At 36.5% G+C, this 21,239-nt stretch overlaps 3 protein-coding genes and 1 pseudogene across 4 annotated transcripts; 1 reads left to right on the top strand and 3 right to left on the bottom strand.

The window, feature by feature from the left end:
* Positions 1–4,752: 4,752 nt before the first annotated feature.
* Positions 4,753–5,867, bottom strand: LOC132631408 (histone H2B.2-like; annotated as a pseudogene).
* LOC132632722 (pentatricopeptide repeat-containing protein At1g74900, mitochondrial) lies at positions 4,753–8,910 on the bottom strand. 2 transcript variants are annotated; one of them, XM_060348773.1, is made up of 2 exons: positions 6,557–8,910; positions 4,753–5,322 (listed from the first exon to the last, which is right to left on the bottom strand). In XM_060348773.1, the coding sequence occupies exon 1, from the start codon at positions 8,792–8,794 to the stop codon at positions 7,319–7,321; it is 1,476 nt and encodes a 491-aa protein (XP_060204756.1). In that variant the 5' UTR covers positions 8,795–8,910; the 3' UTR covers positions 4,753–5,322; positions 6,557–7,318. The 2 variants fall into 2 exon arrangements, with proteins under 2 accessions (XP_060204756.1, XP_060204755.1); XM_060348772.1 differs by having other exon boundaries at positions 6,731–8,910.
* A 657-nt stretch (positions 8,911–9,567) lies between these two features.
* LOC132632720 (anaphase-promoting complex subunit 8-like) lies at positions 9,568–16,308 on the top strand. The gene is made up of 4 exons (XM_060348770.1): positions 9,568–9,900; positions 9,989–10,310; positions 14,529–15,779; positions 15,923–16,308. The coding sequence occupies exons 1-4, from the start codon at positions 9,815–9,817 to the stop codon at positions 15,992–15,994; spliced, it is 1,731 nt and encodes a 576-aa protein (XP_060204753.1). The 5' UTR covers positions 9,568–9,814; the 3' UTR covers positions 15,995–16,308.
* A 125-nt stretch (positions 16,309–16,433) lies between these two features.
* LOC132632721 (uncharacterized) lies at positions 16,434–18,056 on the bottom strand. Its single transcript, XM_060348771.1, has 3 exons — positions 17,902–18,056; positions 17,734–17,822; positions 16,434–16,788 (listed from the first exon to the last, which is right to left on the bottom strand). Exons 1-3 carry the CDS (start codon positions 17,929–17,931, stop codon positions 16,635–16,637), a joined length of 273 nt encoding a protein of 90 aa, XP_060204754.1. The 5' UTR covers positions 17,932–18,056; the 3' UTR covers positions 16,434–16,634.
* Positions 18,057–21,239: the final 3,183 nt, after the last annotated feature.

Below are 21,239 nucleotides of genomic sequence, written 5' to 3'. Positions count from 1 at the left end.
GGACGAGAGAGCAGGTTATTGTAGATGACCCGACACCACCTGCACCAGTCGCCAGCATTTCCGATTTGATCAGAGTAGTTGACTTGGTGACTGAGGATGAGCCTCGGGAAAGCCGCAAGAGAAAGAGGCCTGTCACATTGGCTGATGATGATGATGAGGAGAAGGATAATGAGGATGAAGACCTCGAGCTTCAGGAGGGTATTCGGCGGTCACGCCTGGACATGAGGTTCACTGGCGCATCTTCCAGCACTAGTGCTATACCAGCGCCAGTCAGGCCGATCACGATAGCTCCTCAAGACCTGCAGCCACAGAGCCAGTCAGCTCCACCGCTTCAGTCCACCGATCCAGCAGCAGAGAGGGCCCCCATTTAGACTGCTGCGGGGGAGGCACCTCAGCAGCAAAAGCAGGATTAGAGTATTTCAGGTCGGCACCACCACCATGGGGTAATGGTATGATTTTTTATGTATTGGGGACAATGCATCTTCTTTTTGCTGGGGGTGGGGTAACCTGATGTACTTTTCAGTATTTATATTTGTTTTATGGATATTTATATTTGTTTTATGGATTAAAGTAATTGTGACTTTCATGGTTGTTGCATTTTGAAATTATGGCATGGATTTTGGATGAAAAAGGATATTTATGATGATGTGTTTTATGGATTGATTTGAAATTGACCCCTCCAAAATTTTATTACGTATCTCAGGTTGTAATGAATTGACATGTATGGTTCTTTTTGTGACATCATAGATATTAGAGTGTATATGAATTGAGTGTTCAAATCCTTATGCCATTGTGAGCGTGAGAACTTCTTGTGTTCATTGTTAGCATATGTGGATCCAGAACTTGCCTGGTAGGTCGTGCTATATTGCTTAGGATAGTCTGTTGTGAAGTGATCATAGGCTTTCCTTCTGAATAGTCACGTCATCCTTAAAAAGCCCAAAACCTGTTCTATATGAATATCACTAATTCCCACGTTGAGCCTTTGACTTTGTTTCTTGATTAGCTGTAACAAACCTTTTTTCCATTTCATGAATTCATTCCATCTTTGCACCTATTCCCTTCTTGACACTACTAGAGAAAAGAGGCAAATCGCCTAAGCTGGGGGTGGTATATGTGTGAAGTAAAGGCCAAGAGCCTAAAGATGGGGGTGTGTGAGTTGCATAATCGAGGACTAGATGTGATAACGGATTAAATTTGAAAAAAGTTTATAAAAAAATAAAAAAAATAAAAAAAGAGAATTTCATGTACATATGTGTATGTATATATATGTATATATATAGTTTTATAGCAATAATAATGTTGTCTCATAAAAAGATTGTAAATGTTAGTAAGAGTAAAATCGTATCTTAGTCATGAGTTGAAGAATGAATAGATTGGGCATGAGAAGAAAGGTCAAATTCTGTAGTGTCGAGGAGGATGAGTCACTAATTCCCAAATGAGTATCCTACCCGTCCCCGAGCCTACATTACAACCCAAGAACAAGTCCTATAGTGATCACAACTGAACCATCCGAAAGTGTTAGGCATTGAAATTAAAGGCAAGCATATGGTATCTGCACTTGTAAATCATGAACTTCTTTGTGAGCGCGAGTGCTTTCTATTCTCATCCATCCTTGTCCCGATTCTTATTGAAAAATTGTGTGTGGGACATTCTCCAAGCTAAGTGTGGGCATAATGGTGAATACTCGCACGCATAAATGCTTCTAATAATGTGATGTCATCAATTGAAGCGTCAAAGTCAATTCTAACAAGTTGTTTTGAAAGAACCCTGTTTGGGAATGATGAAAGAGGGAGTTGATTTGAAAAATTCACATGCCGGTAGCGATGAGCAAACACCATTGTAGTCGCTTTTACTTTATTTTTAGCATAGTGGCAATTTTATTTTGTGGTTGTTTTGTCTGACTTGCTTGAGGACAAGTAAAGATCCTAAGTTGGGGATATTGATGTGCCGCGGATTTGTGGCACATTCGACGCTTTTTTACTATGAATTTTGGTTGTTTTCAAATAAGTCCGGTTCTCATTAATATGTTTTGTTGTGTTTTAGGAAAACAATGGCCCAAAAGCAAAAAGCAAAGAACAAAAGAAAAATTAGCCAGACATGAAGAATCGACGGTCCGTCGATCAGCCGACGAACCGTCCTTTGAAACGTCGATAAGCTCAATTTTCCAGTGATGAAAAAGTTGAAGGCGACAAAGGACAGAGGCATCGACGAAGCGTCGAACTGATCGACGGTTCGTCGTTTGTGTCGTCAAGCAGGATCTCTCAACAAAAGGAGAAAAAGACGGAATACTCGACGGAGCGTCGAACTGGTCGACGACACCGTCGAATGGAACACATTGCTGAAGGTACAAAGGACGGAGAAATCGACGGATCGTCGAACGATCGACGGTCCGTCGATCTTGCTATCGGGGGCACTTTTGTCAGTTTTTTGCTGTGCTTTTTTGGAGCCTATTTAAAGAACATTTTAGGTTTTTCTTTGCATCCAGATTTTATTGTAACCACTTAAAAAGTCCCATTGGTGGGTGAGCATTGAATACTCCCCTTTTGGAGCTTAGTGAAGACAACAAGATTCCATTCTCCATCATCTTTATTATACTTTGTAAGCTTTATGTCTCATTTATTGCTAACTACTTTTGAGACCATAATGTGTGAGTAGTTTCTTTAATCAAAGTTGTGGACCCAAATGATGGGTACTATGTAATGGGTATCTAACATTGTATATATATATTGGGTTGTGATGTGTTTTATTATTTCTCGTATTCATTGTTCTATAAGTGGTTGCAAACACTTGTTCATGCACAAACCCTAGTTCATTTGGAAAGATGAACTAGGGTGTGATTTGAAATAATATAACAAGGACTCGGGGCGCTAACCCTCGTTTAATGAACTCGCTTAGGGATAATATGAGTTCTACTTGGCATATTTAATCAACCTTATTTATAACTTTTCTGCATTTGGGAAAATCATGAAAAGAAATACTTTCTAACTATTGGAAAATATTAGAAAGTGTATTAGAGATTAAGTGCATGCATAACCTCGACCCATTAGAAATATATCATATTGACACCCATAGCATAACATCTAATCATTGCGGGGACACAACTTTGGTTCTCAAAATCTAAACAAATTCCAAACACTTCAGAATAGCTATTACAAACCAAATCTCTTTTCAAAATATTCGGAATAGGATTAAAGCCTTTAAAGACTATTATCGCATACAATTAGTACCCTTTTCTCTCCATATTTCCTGTGGGATTCGACCCCAACTTCGTTTGGGTTACTATATTTGACAACGTCCGCTTTACGCCATTAATAGGTGTAATTTGAGCGTATCAGGCTGCGATGGAGCATCAACAACGAAAATGGGCTGCAAAAATGGATCTGATTAGGGCAGTGAGTGAACCCGCATACGTTTGGTTGATGAAGCTCGAAGTTGAAAAATGGTCGCTTCATGCTGATGGAGGCAAAAGATGGGGCATGCTCACAACAAATAGCTCAGAGTCTTTCAATGGCTTGCTGAAATCTGCTCGGGGACTACCTGTCACCGCAATGGTGAGAATGACTTTCAAGCAGGTTGTGGAGCGATTTGTGGTTAGGACAAGGCAGGCCAGAGCGATATTAGCCGAAGGTGGGACATGGATGCCAAAGCCCTTCAAAAATATGGAGCATTATAGAAAAAAATGTGAGCATCACCAGATGACCGAGTATGACCCAATTCAAAATGTGTATGAAGTTGCGACGGGTTATTACAACGGTAAGGGTGAAAACGTGTATACCGTTTATGAGGAAACAAGAACATGCACTTGTGGTAAGTGGCAAACATACCACATGCCGTGTTCTCATGCTGTCAAGTGCTTCGAGAGAATGAGAAAAACGGTAACAAGCTATGTGGCGGGGGAATACAAGGTCCACAGTTACCTTAGAGCATATTCCGGCCAATTCCTCCCACTTGGTAATGAAGCTCATTGGTCAAACGAGCCGTTTTCGATGGTTGCTAATAAGGAATTACATCAAAAAATTGGGCATTAACTCACGGAGTCGTAGACCCAATCAAATGGATGTTAGTGAAAGAGCTTACTCTCGCAAGTGCTCTACATGTAAGCAATATGGCCATGACAAGCGTTCGTGTGGGCAACAAGGCTGTGGTGGTACAAGCACGTCTCGAAGTAATAAAGTCTCTAGAACTTGAAGATTGTATTGTTATTGTAATTTATTATTGTATCACTTTGAATTTGTATTGTAATTTAATGGAATGAATTATTTTCAAATTAGTATAAACCTCTTGTATTGGATGAATTATTATTAAATAAAATATTTATATTTGTACATTCAAATATAATAAAACACTTAAATCAAAACCTTATAAATATGACAAGTTTCAAAACTAACAAAACTTACTTCGGGGCACTTTAGAACCCCTAAAATGACGATCCAAACATTTAGGTGGACTTGATGTAATGAGCCAACATTATTGTATGCAAAAAAAATATTAAATTCTATATAAAATATTGATATTTCAAGGTTTAGAAATATGACTAATTTTTGCCCAAAATATGGAAAAAAAAAACGTGATTTTGATAGGTTAAAAAAAAAAAAAACACAAACAAAAGGCTTCCTTCATGCACGAATTTCGTGCGTGAAAGGCCAAACTTGTATTTTTGCAGTTTGGCAAACCTTTTTTTTGTGTGTGTGTTAATTTGGTTCTTTTTTTTTTCGTCCTATAAAAGTCGCGGATTCTAAAAAAGGAACAAAATATCAGTTATCGACAGCTTGGACATTAGATGAAACATAGTGCCAGCAGTGTTGGTTTACACATGCTCAACTTACAAAAGAAGATGAATATTATTACATTTTGATAAAAGGAAGCTACTTTTTTTCTTCACAAAAACACATTCTTTCATATTCATATCCATTCTTTCATCGCACAAGAACCAGCTGCAAATCTTACATTTTTTTCCAACCCAACAAAAGCACTACCTTTACATTCCCAAAAATACCAACCCCACCCCAACACCCATCTAAGAACTAGTAAACTGAGAAACAGCCTTACTGCCTTCAGAAACAGCATGTGTAGCCAACACACCAGGCAACACAAGCCTAACAGCAGTCTGAATTTCCCTTAGAAGTAATAGGCTTGTTATTCTACCTAGCCAATCTTGAAGACTCCTGAGCAAGCTTCTCAAATATATCACTGATCAAACTGCTCATCAATGTAAGTCTCAACGCTCTTCTTTACCCTCTTCTTCTTCTTGTCAGCTTCTTTCTCCTCGATCTGTTGCGGCTGGTTTCTTCTCTGCTGGCTTTTTCTCTGCTTTTGGTGCCACTGAAAGTGATATTATGAATCATTAAAAGGGTTTTAGTAAAAAGAAAATAAAAGATTTCTAGCATGTGAATTGATGAGTTTGTATTGGCTGTATAGCACACAAGTACACATTAAGGAAAAAAAAAAAGAAGAGGGAACCACATCAGCCTATTGTCTACTTAGGAAATGTTGCTACTCTATTTCTTTCTTTGATAAAGATGTTGCTACTATATATCTCAGCACTGCAAATTTACATTGTACAGAAAGGTGGGGTAGAAACACTCAGCTAAAATAGAACTGAATAAAATTAAGTAAAAAAATCTATTAATATGCATGAATCTCTAATATTATGAGCTATTATAATAGGAGCACCTTCGGTTCCGAGTAAGTAATCCTGTAGTTTTTCTAGTCTATTATAATGATACCAAAGTCTGAAGCTTTAGTTAAGGTTGGATGAAAAAATAGATCTGATATATCCTACAGCATAGATTATCACTATGTCCTTGCATAATCATCCGGTGTTTTAAGTGCGCTCTGTGTTTCACAAAGATTGGCAATTCAAACATTCTAATGAGTCACTATATATCCTACCGCATAGACAAGAATTTGTTGTTGAAAGTAGTAATAAAAGGAAAAGGAAACTCTCGATATCTGATCCAAGCACAGCAATCCAATGATGCATAAACTGAGTATTTCAAGACAGACTGAAAATAAAAGGCAGCTCTCCCAAGGCAATACAGGCCAACAACCTAAGGTAAGACAAGGGATTGGCTTATCAACACCTTAAAGAAAATTAGAAAGAAATAGCCATTCCAAATAGATGAAGCCATAAATGAAATTTTAAACGCATCAGCAACAATTTTGACTATTATACATTTACAGACATGAATTGGTGCAGGTTAGTTAATGATTACAAGAACATGAACACAAGAATTTCCATCTTTGTGTAGAGTTATAGCTCATTGTTGTTCCAACCAAAGACTGAAATCACAGAAAAAGAATCCCAAAACGCAAGGAATTCAAAGTCTCAGCGTGTTCAGCTGCTAGTTTCTTTGGGATCAAGCAGTTGAAGAGAGCACATATTAAACTTGAGACAGAATTAAATTTCTTATTGAACAGTATCTCCCCCCCCCCCCCCCCCCCCCTCTTCTCTCTTTCGGGGTAAAAACAACATCCTCAAAGTCATTCATCAACTTTAGCAATTATGAACTCATATTCTTAAACTTAAAACTGCAAAGGTTATAAGATTTCGAACCTCATAAAGCAAATGAATTTTAGTAAAAGTCCAAAGTTCAAATCTTGGATCCGCCTCTGACGGCAAGGTTGCTGAGATTATTAGACTTGAGGTAATTTAGTAAATGTATAACCCCACTTTATTTTCTAACCTTCATTTTGCCTTCAACAGGAATAAAGGAGGGCAAAAAAGAACCTGTAAACACGGATTTGGTTTTGACCGGATGTCACTGTCCTTTCTGTGTTGCATACATATCAATAATAAGAAGTACAGAATTATCCAGTAGAAGCAAAAATGAAAGCACTCTGAGATCGCTTGATGAAATTGTGCACCTCCATTTGCATGATATACTTTATTTGCAACTCCACCTCCTTCAAGTCATGGACCAAAGTCAGAGCGCCCTGCTAAACAACACAAGTCCTTTCAAATGCCAAGTCTCTACGCTCATGAGCTGCTGTATAGAGATAATGACATGCTTTTTAAGTCATTTCATCTCAAACTCTTCACATTCATCATACTTATCCATGTTTTACCACACTCCAAGATTGAATTTCACGAGTGGCGACAAACATGCTCATGAGCTGCTGCATAAAGATAATGGCATGCTTTTTAAGTCATTTTCATCTCAAACTCTTCACATTACTCATACTTATCCACATCTTTACCACACTCCAAGATTGAATTTCAGGGCAAGTAACAAACTCATCTCAGATTTATAGCTTTACCGTTTCATTAAGCTTCAGAAGGGCACTTAGTTTGTGTATCATACATACGCAGTTGTTCTCACAATTTAAAATGGCAGGGGAGGCGGCCAGATTTGCTTACCAACCTCAAAATCTCTTTTGCAGAATCTTGATTACCAGTTAGCAAAAGACCATTTAGAACCCGGTTGAAGGTAAATTTTCGAGGAAGAAATCCTCTGTCAACCATTTCTGTCAATAATTTCCCAGCCACTAATAAATCATCTGATTTTTTCCTCACAAACATTGCACTTATCAAGATATTGTATGTATCCAAATTAGGTAAACAATCCCCAGTACTCATCCTTTCAAACACCCTCAGCCCCTTCTCGATTTCCCCTTCATCACAATAGTATCGGATGACAACATTATAAGTCTGAACATTTGGCTCACACCCGTCCTCTTTCATCTTATCCACATACTCCATAGCACTGTCCATTTTCCTGACATGGCACAATCCCCTGATAATGGCATTATAAGTTTTGGCATTCGGCAAATAACCTTTCCTCAACATCTCATTGAACACTAAAATAGCATTTTCCACACTATCTTTCTTACACAAAACTTGTATCAAAGCATTATACGTAGCCACAGACGGAAGTACACCAGCCCCCACCATCTCACTAAACACCTTTCGAGCCTTCTCAACATCACCCGCAACACCAAATCCGTGAACTACAGTAGTATAAGTCACAACATCGATATCACATTTCCTCTTCTTCATCTGCAAAAAGAATTCCCAAGCTTCCTTAATCTGTCCCGCTTTAAAAAACCCATTAAGCATTATATTAAACGTCGTTATAGTCGGCTCCATACCTCTCTCCACCATTTCCTTCAAAATTTCCTGTGCTTTCGGTGTCCTCTTAATCAAACAAAAACCATTCGCAAGCGTATTATAACTAATCGTATCAGCTTTAAACCTTCCCCTAAACATCTTAAACAACTTATCAGCCATCTCAGTCCGTTTCGATTTACAAAGTACATCAAGAAACGCATTAAAAGAAGTCAAATCCTGAGGACAACCATGTTTATGCATAGACAGGAAAACATTCAGAGCTTTATCAGGTTTCCCAGCCGAAACATACCTCTCAGTAATGATACCAAATGTTTTCGGATTCGGGCCGAGTCGCCGGGCTTCCATTCGGGCCACGAGCTTCCAAAGGGCCTTGTAATCACGCATACGAGCAGAGATATCAATAACGTGATCAAAGGCTGTTGATGAGTGGGAATATGAAGGGTGGTGATCGAGGATGTTGAAAAATTGGAGGGCTTTTGGGCCGTGGTTCCAGAGACGTTTTAGGACAGCGTGGACGAGGTTTGGTGTCCATTGAGTGAGGGTGTTAAGGGTGTCTTGCAATGATTCTGGGTTTGTTTGAAGTATGATGTTGGAAATTGTGGTGGGGTCCAGTGGTGGTTGTGGCGGCGGTAAAGGTGGTGGAAGAGTGGTGAAGTGGCGGAGGGACAGGGAAATGGGATTCAGAGGTGCTTTGAGGATTGTACTTTTGTGCAGAGCCGACATTTCACCGACTGTTGCGTTAAAACGAACCCTTTAATTCATGTTTGCTAATACATGAAAATAGTGAGCGCTCAACACAAAAGGGTGTTTGCTTGGTGGCATAAGGTCGCGGGATTAAATGTGGGATTACAACTGTATATTTCATGTTTGTTAGAATTTTTAAATTTCAGAATTAGTAATTTTAAAACTACTTATGTCACAATTATGTTATTATTTCCTCTCATACTTTATGTCAAATAATTATTCCGGAATTTAATAACGGAAGAGAAAATACTCGTTTAGTCCAAAATATTTTGTGTTTTAGGCTTGGGCATATAAATTAAGGGATTCACTTACTTCAAAAAATTAAGAGGAGTTTTGACTAAAATATGTTGATTATGTGCTTTTCAAATGCTTTGAAACAATAATAGGGATTATTTTAGAATGTCTCAAGTGCAAATTTACAACAGAAACTAAATGCTTTCTTGGTTTAATGAAATATTAGTAATTTTGGATCAAATTTTAGAGTATATAATACTGTTTATTAAAATAATTGGATCGAATTTTAGAGGCTACAATATCAATTATTTTTGGGCTAAAGCCGATAAATTGAAACCAACAAAACATATCATGATATACTATCTAAATTTAGTTTGATTTAAATATTTAAAAATCAACTTAGTTAATAATTTGATTTCCTAATATGTAAAAATTCAGCCAAACCGCACCATAAAAGAATAAGTTATTTGAAGCGGTAACTAATTTGCGTCTCCAGGACGGAATTTAAAATTATTTATTTTCTGTGATTTACGGATATACTTTATTTATTTTTCTAGTTACTACAAAATTTTATTTCAAGATGCAATGATGAATGAAATTACAAAATCTAATTCCATCCAGCGTAGCAGTATGTGGAAGTAGAAAGTACAAAATTTGAAAAAGCACAGAACCCGCGCGTTCATCCGGCGACCTAATTCCTCCATTTTATCCAAATTCTGCCGTCCATTGCATAATTTGTATGTAGAATTTTGACAGATCCATCGAATGGGTATTAAAGACAACTGCAGAAACGAACTCCGAGCCGCCGTCCGTCACCTCAGCGACCGCTGCCTCTACTCCGCCTCAAAATGGTACATATCCTCTTTCCCCCAACTAAACCCTAAAACAAGGCTTGTTTATACATTAATTAATTGGGATATTTTTTTCATTTGGTTACAGGGCAGCAGAGCAGTTAGTGGGAATTGAGCAAGACCCAGCAAAGTACACCCCATCTCACACTAGATTCCAGCGTGGCAGCTCCAGCATACGTCGCCGTTTCCGTACAGCTACGGAAGCTGCTTTTACTTCTACCCCTGTTGCTGGTGTATCCCACGTGGCTACGCCACCTGTCCTGGAGGATGATAATGAAGTCATTGACAGTGATTTTTACTTGCTTGCTAAGTCTTACTTCGATTGTAGAGAGTATCGACGGGCAAGTCATGTGCTTCGTGATCAGACTGGAAAGAAAGCTCTGTTTTTGCGCTGTTATGCCCTTTTCTTGGTTTGTTCCTATCAGCTTTTCTTTTATGAAATGTCCCTTTTTTACTTGATTTTTGTTCGCTCCTCGTTCATGGTTTAATCTTTTTTTGATTGAAAGAGTTAACCTTGTGCTTGTTTTGCTGTTAATGCGCTTTTGAAGCACATACATTAATGCCGTACAGGTGTATCAATGTTATGAGACCATTTAGCAATGACCTTTATCATTTTGTGAATCTGAATTTGTAGGAAATATGGAGTAGGACCAGATATATGACTTGTAGATGAATTATTAGCAAAGGGAACTTCTATCTGGTTTTAAGTCAAGTATTGGCATCGATGAAACTAATAACGCTATGCTTTGGTACTTGATTTTATCAATGTTTCTTTTTGTTCATCCCTCTTTCATGCTTATCGTTTTTGAGTGAAAGCATTGACCTGGTGTTTGATGTGTTGTTAATGCGCTATTGATGCACATTAATTTATATTGTCATTGGGGGTGTATCGATGTTATTAGACCAAAAAGCAATGACCTTTATCATTTTGTGAATCTAAATGACTTCTAGATGAATTATTAGCAAAGGGGAACTTCTAACTGGTTTTAAGTTAAGCATTGGCATTGATGAAGCTAATAACGCTATGCAGTTGGTACTGATATTATCAAATTTTGTGTAAGTAGTCACCTTTTAGATAATATGTTAATTGGTACTGATATTATCAAATTTTGTGTAAGTAGTCACCTTTTAGATAATATGTTAATTGTTAAGTAATTCATACTATACGCATGAGGAGATGGTGTGGTCATCTATGGTATCTCAATTGTGTCTTTCAGCATTTACGGATCCAATTACATTACCGAAGGAATTAAAAGCTCAATCATGTTCCATGTGTATTAAATGACTTTGCAAACAAGAGAACATCATTTTCATCACTCAGAGAAGTCTTATGTCTTTTTATACCTTATTTGAGTTCTCTAGGTATTCTGTTCTTGAAGATGCGGCTAAGTTTCCTATGTTGTGTTACTTAAGGGAGTAGGTAAAGAAATCAACTTTCACCCGAGAGTGATTCTGTTTGGATAGCTTAAGGAAAGTGGTGTCTGTCATCATTATATTTCTTTATTAGTTTCACTTTACTTTGCTTTGTCTTTTCCTTAAATAGCCAGGAAAGGTGACAGCTTACAGTGAGCAACTTTAAGGGTTATAATGAAGTTGTGCAGATATAGCAAGAAACTAATATATTTTCCTTAGTATTCTGACAATGATTGTGCTTTTTGGTTTTGTTGTTTTCTTCAAGGTAGCTTTATTCTTTATGTTATTGTATAAACTGGTCTTTCTCTATTCTGAATTGACCTTCCTTGCGTATCAAAGATGGAACAAGAAAGGGAAATTTACAGTATTTTTCCATGTCTTTTATACTGATTCGAACTGCTTGTCCTTGTGCCGAGGGTCTACCGAAAACAGCCTCTTTACCTCCCAAGGTAGGAGTAAGGTCTGCGTACACTCTACCCTCCCGAGACCCCACTTTGTGGGATTTCAGTGGGTATGTAGTTGAAACAAGAAAGGGAAAATCTTCTCAGAACAGTAAAAATGTAAGAACTTCAGGTAACATTTATTGTGGCTGAGCTTTCTCTCATATATAAAAAGGAGATAATCTTCTCAGAACAGTCAAAAATGTAAGACTTTCGGGTAATATTTATGGTGGTTGAGATTTCTCTCATGGGAAGTGAACACTTGAGAGGAGACTTCTCCGCTTACTATTTTTTGCTGCTAAGTTCTAAGTAACAAACTCAGCTCCATATCTCACTCAAGCGGTCTGTGCACTGAGGTGATTTCTGTTGTTAATAGAAAACAAATAAAAGAAATTTATCTGTTTAAAAATATAGTGAAAGCATGCTAATGCAAGTTATTAATCCCCTAAACATTCATTGTTGCTGCTATTTATGCTGTCTCTAAAAGGCCAGATTCTTTTGACATCTTTATTCTAACGTGCGTTAAACTTTTCATATTACAAGCCTCATATCAATTGGAGTTATATCCTTTTTTTCTTTGCCTAACTGAACAAGTGTATAAGTAGGTTGGCATATAGTTTTTTCCTAATGACGGTGGTGTTCGGGTCAACTTATGCGTACCTTGACTATTTCACCGTGTACCTGCTACCTCCCAGTAGCACAAGTACCGGGTAAGCCACGGGTAAGCCAACCAAGCTTAGACCGATGGGAAGAAATTACCTAGTGTTTTTTAATATGGATTTGAGCCTGTCCCCCTTTATTGACCGCTAGGCCACACACTTGGGTAGTTGGTTGCTAGATAGCTAGTGAAGGGTTTAAGCTTCCCTTAAGCAAATGGCACTAAAGATCCAAATATCAAACAGAAAAGTGCAGATTTCCATCCACATGTGCTTAAGATCTTTCCTATAAAGATGTATTGTTCATTTGAGATCCCTCGGATCATGGTATTCTTCTCTTTCCAAAATTTGGTTTTGGTTTCTTCATCTTAACGTATTTACAAAGTATAGACACTAATGTCATTGATTCTCTCCTTTCTGTATACTAGTCTTGGCAAGATAATCCTATCAGCGTTTCTCTTTACTTCTACAACTTTATTCTTAAATCATGGTTCTACTATAATCTTCTCCACAATCCTATTTCTTTATATAACCCACCATACATTAATTTGTAACTTTTTTTTTTTTTTTTTAAACTAAACTCAACAGCCTTTTTCCTGCCCACTTAGTCTCTTGTATACACAACAATATTCACTCTATTTCTCTTTAAGCTTAGTTATCTTGTCAGCACCTTTATACACAACTACCTAGTTGAGTCTCTCAGGGTAGCTTCTTCGCCCATTCGTCAAATAAGATATGGAAATTCTTTAATATCACTTCCATGAGTTGATGTACTGGACTAATGCACATGGTGTGGGAATTCTTGCTTATACTCTGTCACACTTGGTCACAATATCCCTGGCTTATTCAACACTAAACTCAGGTGCTGATGTAACATGTTTCCAGGTGTCAATGTCCCAATGAATTCATTATTTAGATGATTATTAATAATTAGATTATCCTTACGCTGGCCGTCAAACTACTGGCAATACTGTCTCTTCAAGAAGTGATTGTTAAGCTTTCGGGTGTTATATTGCTGTATGTTTATCTGGAGTTTACATATGACTTTTCCCTTGTCTCCTTCTCTTATTCCTTTGGCGTACGTTTGAGGATGAAAAAGAGTTTCCTCTTCTTCTTCACCCCCCACCCTTCTTTTTTTTTTAATTTATTTATTTATTTTTTATTTATTTTTGTGGGGAGCTGGGGGTTCCTTAGCTTAACTTCAGTTCAGTCCTATCTTTGGAACTGTTGATATTTTTCCTTATTGCTTAGATAGACTTATAATTCACTTAAACTGTTTTGGCATGGACCCTATCACTCTCCACTGAGATTCTCAGGTCAGTAAAAAAGTGGGTTTTTCAACTTAGTAGAAAGTGTAAAAATGTATCATCAACCAAAAGAAGAGAATACATATCGGAATAGTGTAGGTACATTGAATTTATTTTTCACTTCCCGTAGTATGTCACTCCTTCCATGTCGTGTCATTATCTACCTTTTGTTCGTTCCTCGAATGATTGACCTTCCCCCCCCCCCCCCCCCCCCCTTTTTTTTTTCTTCTTCTTTTTTATAAGGAAATGGGTGACCTTCTCATAAAATGTACCATTCAGGATTGACACTAGTGTAAAGTACTCTTTTCAATCAACTAAGAGCTGAATGAATTTTCAACTGATTAAACCGTGTCATAGGACCTGAAGCAAAAGGGAGCAATTCTGTGACACACTTTAACTGATTCAGATAAATTATCTTAAGCCTTTTGCCTTAAACTCCATCTCTAACCAAACTTGGTCACATAAAACAGGCAAAGGGAGAGCCATGAGTGGTTGGTTCTTGTTGTCTGCATTAGCGGGGAGATGAGGATATACAAGCATCAGATCTTTTTTTCTTTTTGGTTATCAGTGCGTAGCTTTGCTGATTGGCCCCTTCCTAATTTTGTTATGCTCTCTAGAATAGTAAAATGTCATTGAAGGAGAATATATGAGAAATTTTAGCTCCTTTTTGTTCTCAAACAAATAAATATTAAATGTACTTCCATAAAAGAAAATATAAAGTCAACTAGCTTTATTTCATATGTTAATATTAAATTGTACTCAATAAGCCTGGTGATAGATACTTATTTTTTGCTTCTTTATTGCTTGTTAAGGCTGGTGAAAAGCGAAAAGAAGAAGAGATGATAGAACTCGAGGGACCGTTAGGCAAGAGTGATATTGTGAACCACGAACTGGTTTCTATTGAGCGGGAGTTGTCTGCTCTTCGAAAAATTGGAAATATTGATTCCTTTTGCCTTTACTTGTATGGTCTTGTTCTTAAGCAGAAAGGCAGTGACAATCGTGCTAGGACAGTTCTTGTTGAGTCAGTAAACAGCTACCCCTGGAACTGGAGTGCTTGGTCTGAGCTGCAGTCGTTATGCACCACTGCTGAAACATTGAACAGTTTAAACCTTAATAACCACTGGATGAAAGACTTCTTCCTAGCCTATGCTTACCAAGAGCTTCGTATGCACTCTGAATCATTGGTTAAATATGAAAATTTGCAAGGGACTTTCAGTTTTAGCAATTATATCCAGGCCCAGATTGCTAAAGCTCAGTACAGTCTTAGAGAATTTGAACAAGTAGAAGTCATATTTGAGGAACTTCTAAGAAATGACCCTTATAGAATTGAAGATATGGATATGTATTCCAATGTGCTGTATGCAAAGGAATGTTTTTCAGCCTTAAGTTATCTTGCACATCGGGTATTTTTGACAGATAAATACAGGCCAGAGTCTTGTTGCATTATTGGGAATTATTACAGTTTGAAGGGGCAGCATGAGAAATCTGTAATGTATTTTCGGAGGGCTCTTAAATTGAATAAAAATTATCTATCAGCTTGGACACTTATGGGTCATGAGTATGTAGAGATGAAAAACACTCCAGCAGCAGTTGATGCCTATAGGCGGGCTGTGGACATAAATCCATGTGATTATCGAGCCTGGTATGGGTTAGGCCAAGCGTATGAGATGATGGGGATGCCATTTTATGCTCTTCATTATTTTAAAAAGTCAGTGTTCTTGCAGCCAAGTGATTCTCGATTATGGATTGCAATGGCCCAGTGTTTTGAAACAGAACAGCTTCATATGCTTGAGGAGGCAATCAAATGTTACAGAAGGGCTGCAAATTGTAATGACAGAGAAGCGATTGCACTTCACCAGCTAGCAAAACTGCATGCTGAACTTGGTCGTTCCGAAGAGGCAGCATTTTACTACAAGAAAGATTTGGAGATTATGGAAGCTGAAGAACGGGAAGGTCCTAACCTAGTTGAAGCTTTAATGTTTCTTGCCAGATATTATAAAGCTCAAAAGAGATTTGAAGATGCAGAGGTTTATTGCACCCGCCTTCTTGATTATTCTGGCCCCGTAAGTTTTATCTCCTGTTGTTAAGTACTTAAGTGTCAATTTCTTACAATGATAAGTTAACATAACATATGTTCCCTTAATCATTCTCGAAATCAACTATTTGAGCAGCTTCCCTCCCTCACTTTGTTTGGTCATTAATGCAGGAGAAGGAAACAGCGAAGACTCTACTTAGAGGAATAAGATATGAAATGGATGTTGAGCATCTTCCACCCTGATAAGTTTCTTTTTCCTTCACAAATCCACAAATCCGTGTATGAATTCTGAGGCACCAACTGAACAAACAACTGAGATGCTTGGACAATTCAAGTGAAACAGCCAAAAAGTTGAGAATCGAAGCGGCAGAAGAGTTGTTCACGACAGTTAGAATCTTCGTTATATGTAATCTAGTTGACTTGTGTATTTCATTATCCAAGAAATGTCTCTGGTGTTTGAGATATTTTCCTTGTTTGGAATGCCTTGAGAAGGGTTTATGGTCAAACGAATGCAGCTAATTTATTTTAGTTATTACATATAAATTATTTATTACAAATGCAACTAATTTATTTTAGTTATTACATATGGTTATGTTTTCCAGATTATTTCAAGGATCGTAACTTTGTCTCATTTTATAAAATTGTTAGTATCTTCTCCTTCAACTAATCATTGTACCTCGAGTTTCATTCAGAAAAACCATTTGAACATATAACGTATCAGTCTTAATACAAACTGCCACAGGGAAGTCATCAACATATTTCTCACACACACATACTGCAATGCATCCAGCACAGCTGATTAGAATCATGATCACATTACATTACAAATCACCATGATAAGGGTGAAATTTGATAACTTTATTCTAACCCTGTTACAGGGTGATTAATTCTCTTGAGGGTCACTGAAGAACCTATTGAGGTTAGGGAAAATTTCTGGCGACCTACTACGAGCAAACTTTCTAACGGCATGTTCAGCATATTTTTCTCCCTCTTCAAAGTTCTCCAGAATGCCAGCAGCTCTTTTCTCCTTGTTTACCCTGCTCCAATTTTATTAAACAAGAAAAATGGTAAGTTCTTGTCCAGTGTCAAAACCAGTATATATAAATGTTGCTGCAAATATTCGATACATGAAGATACTAGAGTACTTGTTTATTTAAGTAATGTAAAAGCTAGAATGATATCAAGCAATTTGCTTCTCTGTAATACAAAAGCTTAGAATGATATCCAAAAAGAGAAAATGCCATAAATAGAGATGAAGGGAATATTATCTCATTACTTGCCTTTTATTTGCTTGTTTCTTTTATTGCAACCCTTATAGTGGGGAAGAGAACTTGATCCTTCAGTCTTTGTATAATTTAAGAGATCATATAACTTGGTGTAACAAATTTACGTTGCTTCTAAACATTAACTTCAATCGCTATAACCGAATGCTGATATGATTATCAATAACAAATATTTAATTGAAATCACAACATTCTTGTTCTTATTTTCATTAAGTAGAAGTTTGGTAAAAAAAATTGTAAATGAAACTGAAAAAGGGTATTTGGAAGTTGAAATTCTATTTGGACATGAATTTCACTCAGAACAAAATTAAAGTTTTGCAGGCAAAACCATTACTATTTCATTTGAAATGCTACTCAAAACTATTTTTCAAACTAAAAATTCTCTATTTAAAGTTTGAAGTTGAAATAATAGACCAGATTGACAAATAAATACTTTTTTTCTAAATGATCCCCAAATATTATTCCAAGTATTTGAAATCATATCTATGACAGGGAAAAAAGGAGACCCAAGGTATGCAAAGGGTAATTAGTAGGAAAAAAGGAACTATTTGAGAGGAATTAACCAAAAGAAAAAGAAACATGCTAGTATTTCCAGCCGAAAACAGATAGTACTAAAAACAGTAGTGTAGCATGTACTAAATCATAGTACTAAGAAATAAATAACCAAAAATAAGCATGTATTCGAGGGACAGATCAAACCTGACTTCAGGGTTGATACGCATATTACGAACCAACTGAAGTCCACAGATTCCGATCGCAACACCAACGGCAGCAAACAGCGGATATACCTACTCCATCAAAGGAGTATTTATTTAGTGATTTAAAAAAAAAAAAAAAGTAGAGACAAAAGTGAAGGATAAAATATACCTCGGGCCTAAGCCAGCGATTAGTAGCCATAAAAGAAGCTGTTTGATTACAGAATCACAGAGAGACCAAAGGATAGAGATGAGATGATATTTGGGAATAGGGAGTCGTATTTTGTACAAATGATGGAGGAAATGGCAATAAATTAGTTTATCTTGTCTTGTTTTAGGAATTGGCCAAGTTGATGTTGATTGGATGGTGATTCTGACATTATCATTGTCTTGCTCCCAATAACTGAAAGCCACGTTTCAACACCCGACAAAGACAATTTTAAAACTTACCAACGGCCAGAGCCTCTCATCGATTAATACTGGATCAATTACAGTCAAAAGGCCCAGAGATTAAAGTTTGGGTTATACATATCCAAGTCCAGTGGACAGGTTATGCTATAGCCCACGAGTAGGTTAGTATGCCTTGGGTAAATGCATACCGAAGCCATTGTTATTACTAATGCACATGCTGCCAAAAGAAATCTTTATCACCGCATGCACGTATTTGTTTGGTTAAACAGATTAAGCAAATGTAACAAATAATAATCCAATCATGTTTTCTCTTAGAGATAGCTATGCCAAGTAATTACCCTATAATTTGGTCTCTTTCATTTATTTTCCAAGTGCCATTCCATCTCTCTTTTCTCTCCCCTTACCATTACAAGAGTTTCTACAACAATCATTCCAATGCTTCTTCATACTTTTTTAGGATGTTTATGGATGTAAAAAAAAAAAACTATTTTCTGAAAGAAAAAATAGAATATTTAATAAAAACTAGCAGCTGATTTGGTGGTAAATGTATGGGAAAAAGAGCGAAGTGGGTGAGAAGCTAGAATTGGATTAGAGAACAATAATTAAGTCTTACCAACGTGGGAATTAAGAGGAATGAATAATCATCACAATCATTAGAAGTTACACCCTTTCCACTCTATTTGCTTAATTTTAGGGCTGATTTATTAGCAATATCCCTGTTTTAATGGGACATGATTGGGTGCGGGGCAGGGTTTACAAGCTTGTAGAGTCCGGAACCAAAATGCCCAAAAAAAAAACATTTTGAATCAAAATACCCCAATAAAAAAATGTTGCCAGACTACCTTTAGCGCAGTAAATTACTCCGCTAAAGCAGTTAATGGGGACTGCTCCGTTAACTACTATAGCGCAGTAATTAGCTTGAAGTTCTTTGCGAATACTTAAACTTGTTCATTAATAATTAATTAAAAGTTAGTCAAAATGGCAGCATTCATAAAAATAAAAAAAAATAAAAAAAACTTAATTAAACTGCATCATTCATAACCTTGAGTAGATGAAAATACTTAACATACTAATATTCTTCAAAATAACAGCATAATCATAAATTAAACTTAAAACTAAAATTACAACATTCTTAATCATCATCAGAGTACAAGTCCTCAATATCGTCCTCAGAAAAATATTGGCGGTTTCTTGAGACACATCTTTTTTCAGTAGCAGTTAGTTCTCTACCGGTTGATGATGCTTGTTCTTCGGCCAACTTCAGCATGTAAAATCTACATCATCTTGCCAGCATTCTATTGTTTTCTTTTCTAATCCTTTGCACGGCAAGCTCGCAAGTTTCTGGACCTACTTGAAGCATGGTTAAGGAGTGTTATACCCTATTTTAACCGGAGTCAAAATAATTTATAACATCCGGATAATTCCGGGGTTAATTAAAGTTGAGAGTCGCCACCTAATTATTTATGGTGAATTAGGACACCTAAAGTTTATCAAAATTATTTCCTAAAGTTAGCTCTGTTTAAGGTCTGCGAAATTTAAGATTTTGGGTAAGGGTTCAATTAGTCTAAAGGGAAGGTATTAGGCACCCTTTAAGACCCATTAACAATGGTTAACCGACCGAACTTACAATTAGTTAGGCTAAGTGTAAACATAGTATTATAGAAAAGAACGTAGCTTCGTAAATGTGACTAAAGTTATAGATAAACATATAAGAACGCTATTTAAAATAGGACCTGTAGAAAAGTAATAATTTGTATAAAAGAGTATTTCTAATGCTATTTTGAATACGACTTGTAAATGTTGTTAAGGTTTTAAACGAAAGCATAATAGTGTTGTTTAAAATAATACTTGTAGAAAACATAATAATTTGCGTAAAAGAAGATTCTAAATGTTAAATGAGACTTAAAGATATGGCTAAGGCCTTAAATGAAAAATATAGTAATGTTATTCAAAATAAGATTTGTAGAAAATAGGATGATTTGTCTATGAGTAAATAGTCTTTTAAAAGATAATGCGACGAATGTGAATCTTTAAGTAAAATGATATTATATGAATATGATGGTATGAAAATGCCTGGACTTATCTTTCTATTTCTATCACTCTTTATTTAACCAATTTTTGGCTAAAAATATGTATAGTTAGGTAAATCTTGAAAATGTTTATAAAATATAATTGGATCCCTACTTAATGACGTTTTGAAATTCATAAGATAGTAAGAGTGGAAAATGATTTCTTTAACCCAAAAATATATGGGCATACTATTTGAAAATCAATTACTCAAATAAATGTTATAGATACTATGAATAGTTTTAAAAATAGAAGTGAATGTAATTCGTGGTATTAACTACCCATTATTAAACTAAAACCCTTAATGTCACTAAGGTTTATCTTAATTAACAAGCACAAATGTTAGTCATACAATGCACATTAAATGCACACAACAATAAAAATGAAAGGGTAGATATAATGTAAATGGGCTTGATCCGTTTTTTTTTTTTTTTTTTCATGGACTGCTACTACAGTCCGTTTCGCTAGTGGGTTTTAGCCCAAATTTTATGTATTGCTGCTGTCTGCCACTGTAGGGGGGGTGACTCGGTAGGAGAATTACGTTGGGCTTTTGGCCCAACATCTGGTGCGGGAGATGACGAATCCGGAACTCGTATACGAGGGTCATGCATAAAAATGAAGGCAAAGTATTAGTATACGATCAATGGATAACACCAAACATGTAAGGTATAAAACTCAAACAAAACAAATTATATACATATTGTGCATATTTTTGGCATATTTGAAGTATACCTTATGTATGCATAGGTATACAGCCTTGGTGCCTTAACAACATTAGTGCATTTATAACATTTAAAGCACACATTCTACCCAGTAGTGGCAGTACACATTGCAAGAATAAATTGCATAAGATACTAATAGCAAACGGCATCTACATAGCAGTGAGTGAGGAAGGAAACGAGGATGTGGACTGCTTACCAGCGCAAGGGGGCAGATTAAATGCAGCTCAAATACTCACCATGACAAGTAGAGTGAAAGCCACAATGGAAGCATGTTAAACAAGCAATAATAAATGAAAGACAGAGGCATGGA

This window comes from Lycium barbarum, chromosome 3, assembly GCF_019175385.1.
Source record: "Lycium barbarum isolate Lr01 chromosome 3, ASM1917538v2, whole genome shotgun sequence".
NCBI lineage: Eukaryota > Viridiplantae > Streptophyta > Magnoliopsida > Solanales > Solanaceae > Lycium > Lycium barbarum.
The sequence above is the reverse complement of the archived record's forward strand: the minus strand, read 5'-3'. Positions and strand labels throughout refer to the sequence as shown.

Bases quoted from the DNA above. Each gene is read 5' to 3' on its own strand.
- LOC132632722 (XM_060348773.1), bottom strand. From the start codon at position 8,794: ATGTCGGCTCTGCACAAAAGTACAATCCTCAAAGCACCTCTGAATCCC.
- LOC132632720 (XM_060348770.1), top strand. From the start codon at position 9,815: ATGGGTATTAAAGACAACTGCAGAAACGAACTCCGAGCCGCCGTCCGT. The intron at 9,901-9,988 runs GTACATATCCTC...ATTTGGTTACAG, and splicing joins CTCTACTCCGCCTCAAAATG to GGCAGCAGAGCAGTTAGTGG. The intron at 15,780-15,922 runs GTAAGTTTTATC...TCATTAATGCAG, and splicing joins TTCTTGATTATTCTGGCCCC to GAGAAGGAAACAGCGAAGAC.
- LOC132632721 (XM_060348771.1), bottom strand. From the start codon at position 17,931: ATGGCTACTAATCGCTGGCTTAGGCCCGAG. The intron at 17,823-17,901 runs GTATATTTTATC...TTGATGGAGTAG, and splicing joins ATCGCTGGCTTAGGCCCGAG to GTATATCCGCTGTTTGCTGC. The intron at 16,789-17,733 runs GTTTGATCTGTC...AAATTGGAGCAG, and splicing joins CGTATCAACCCTGAAGTCAG to GGTAAACAAGGAGAAAAGAG.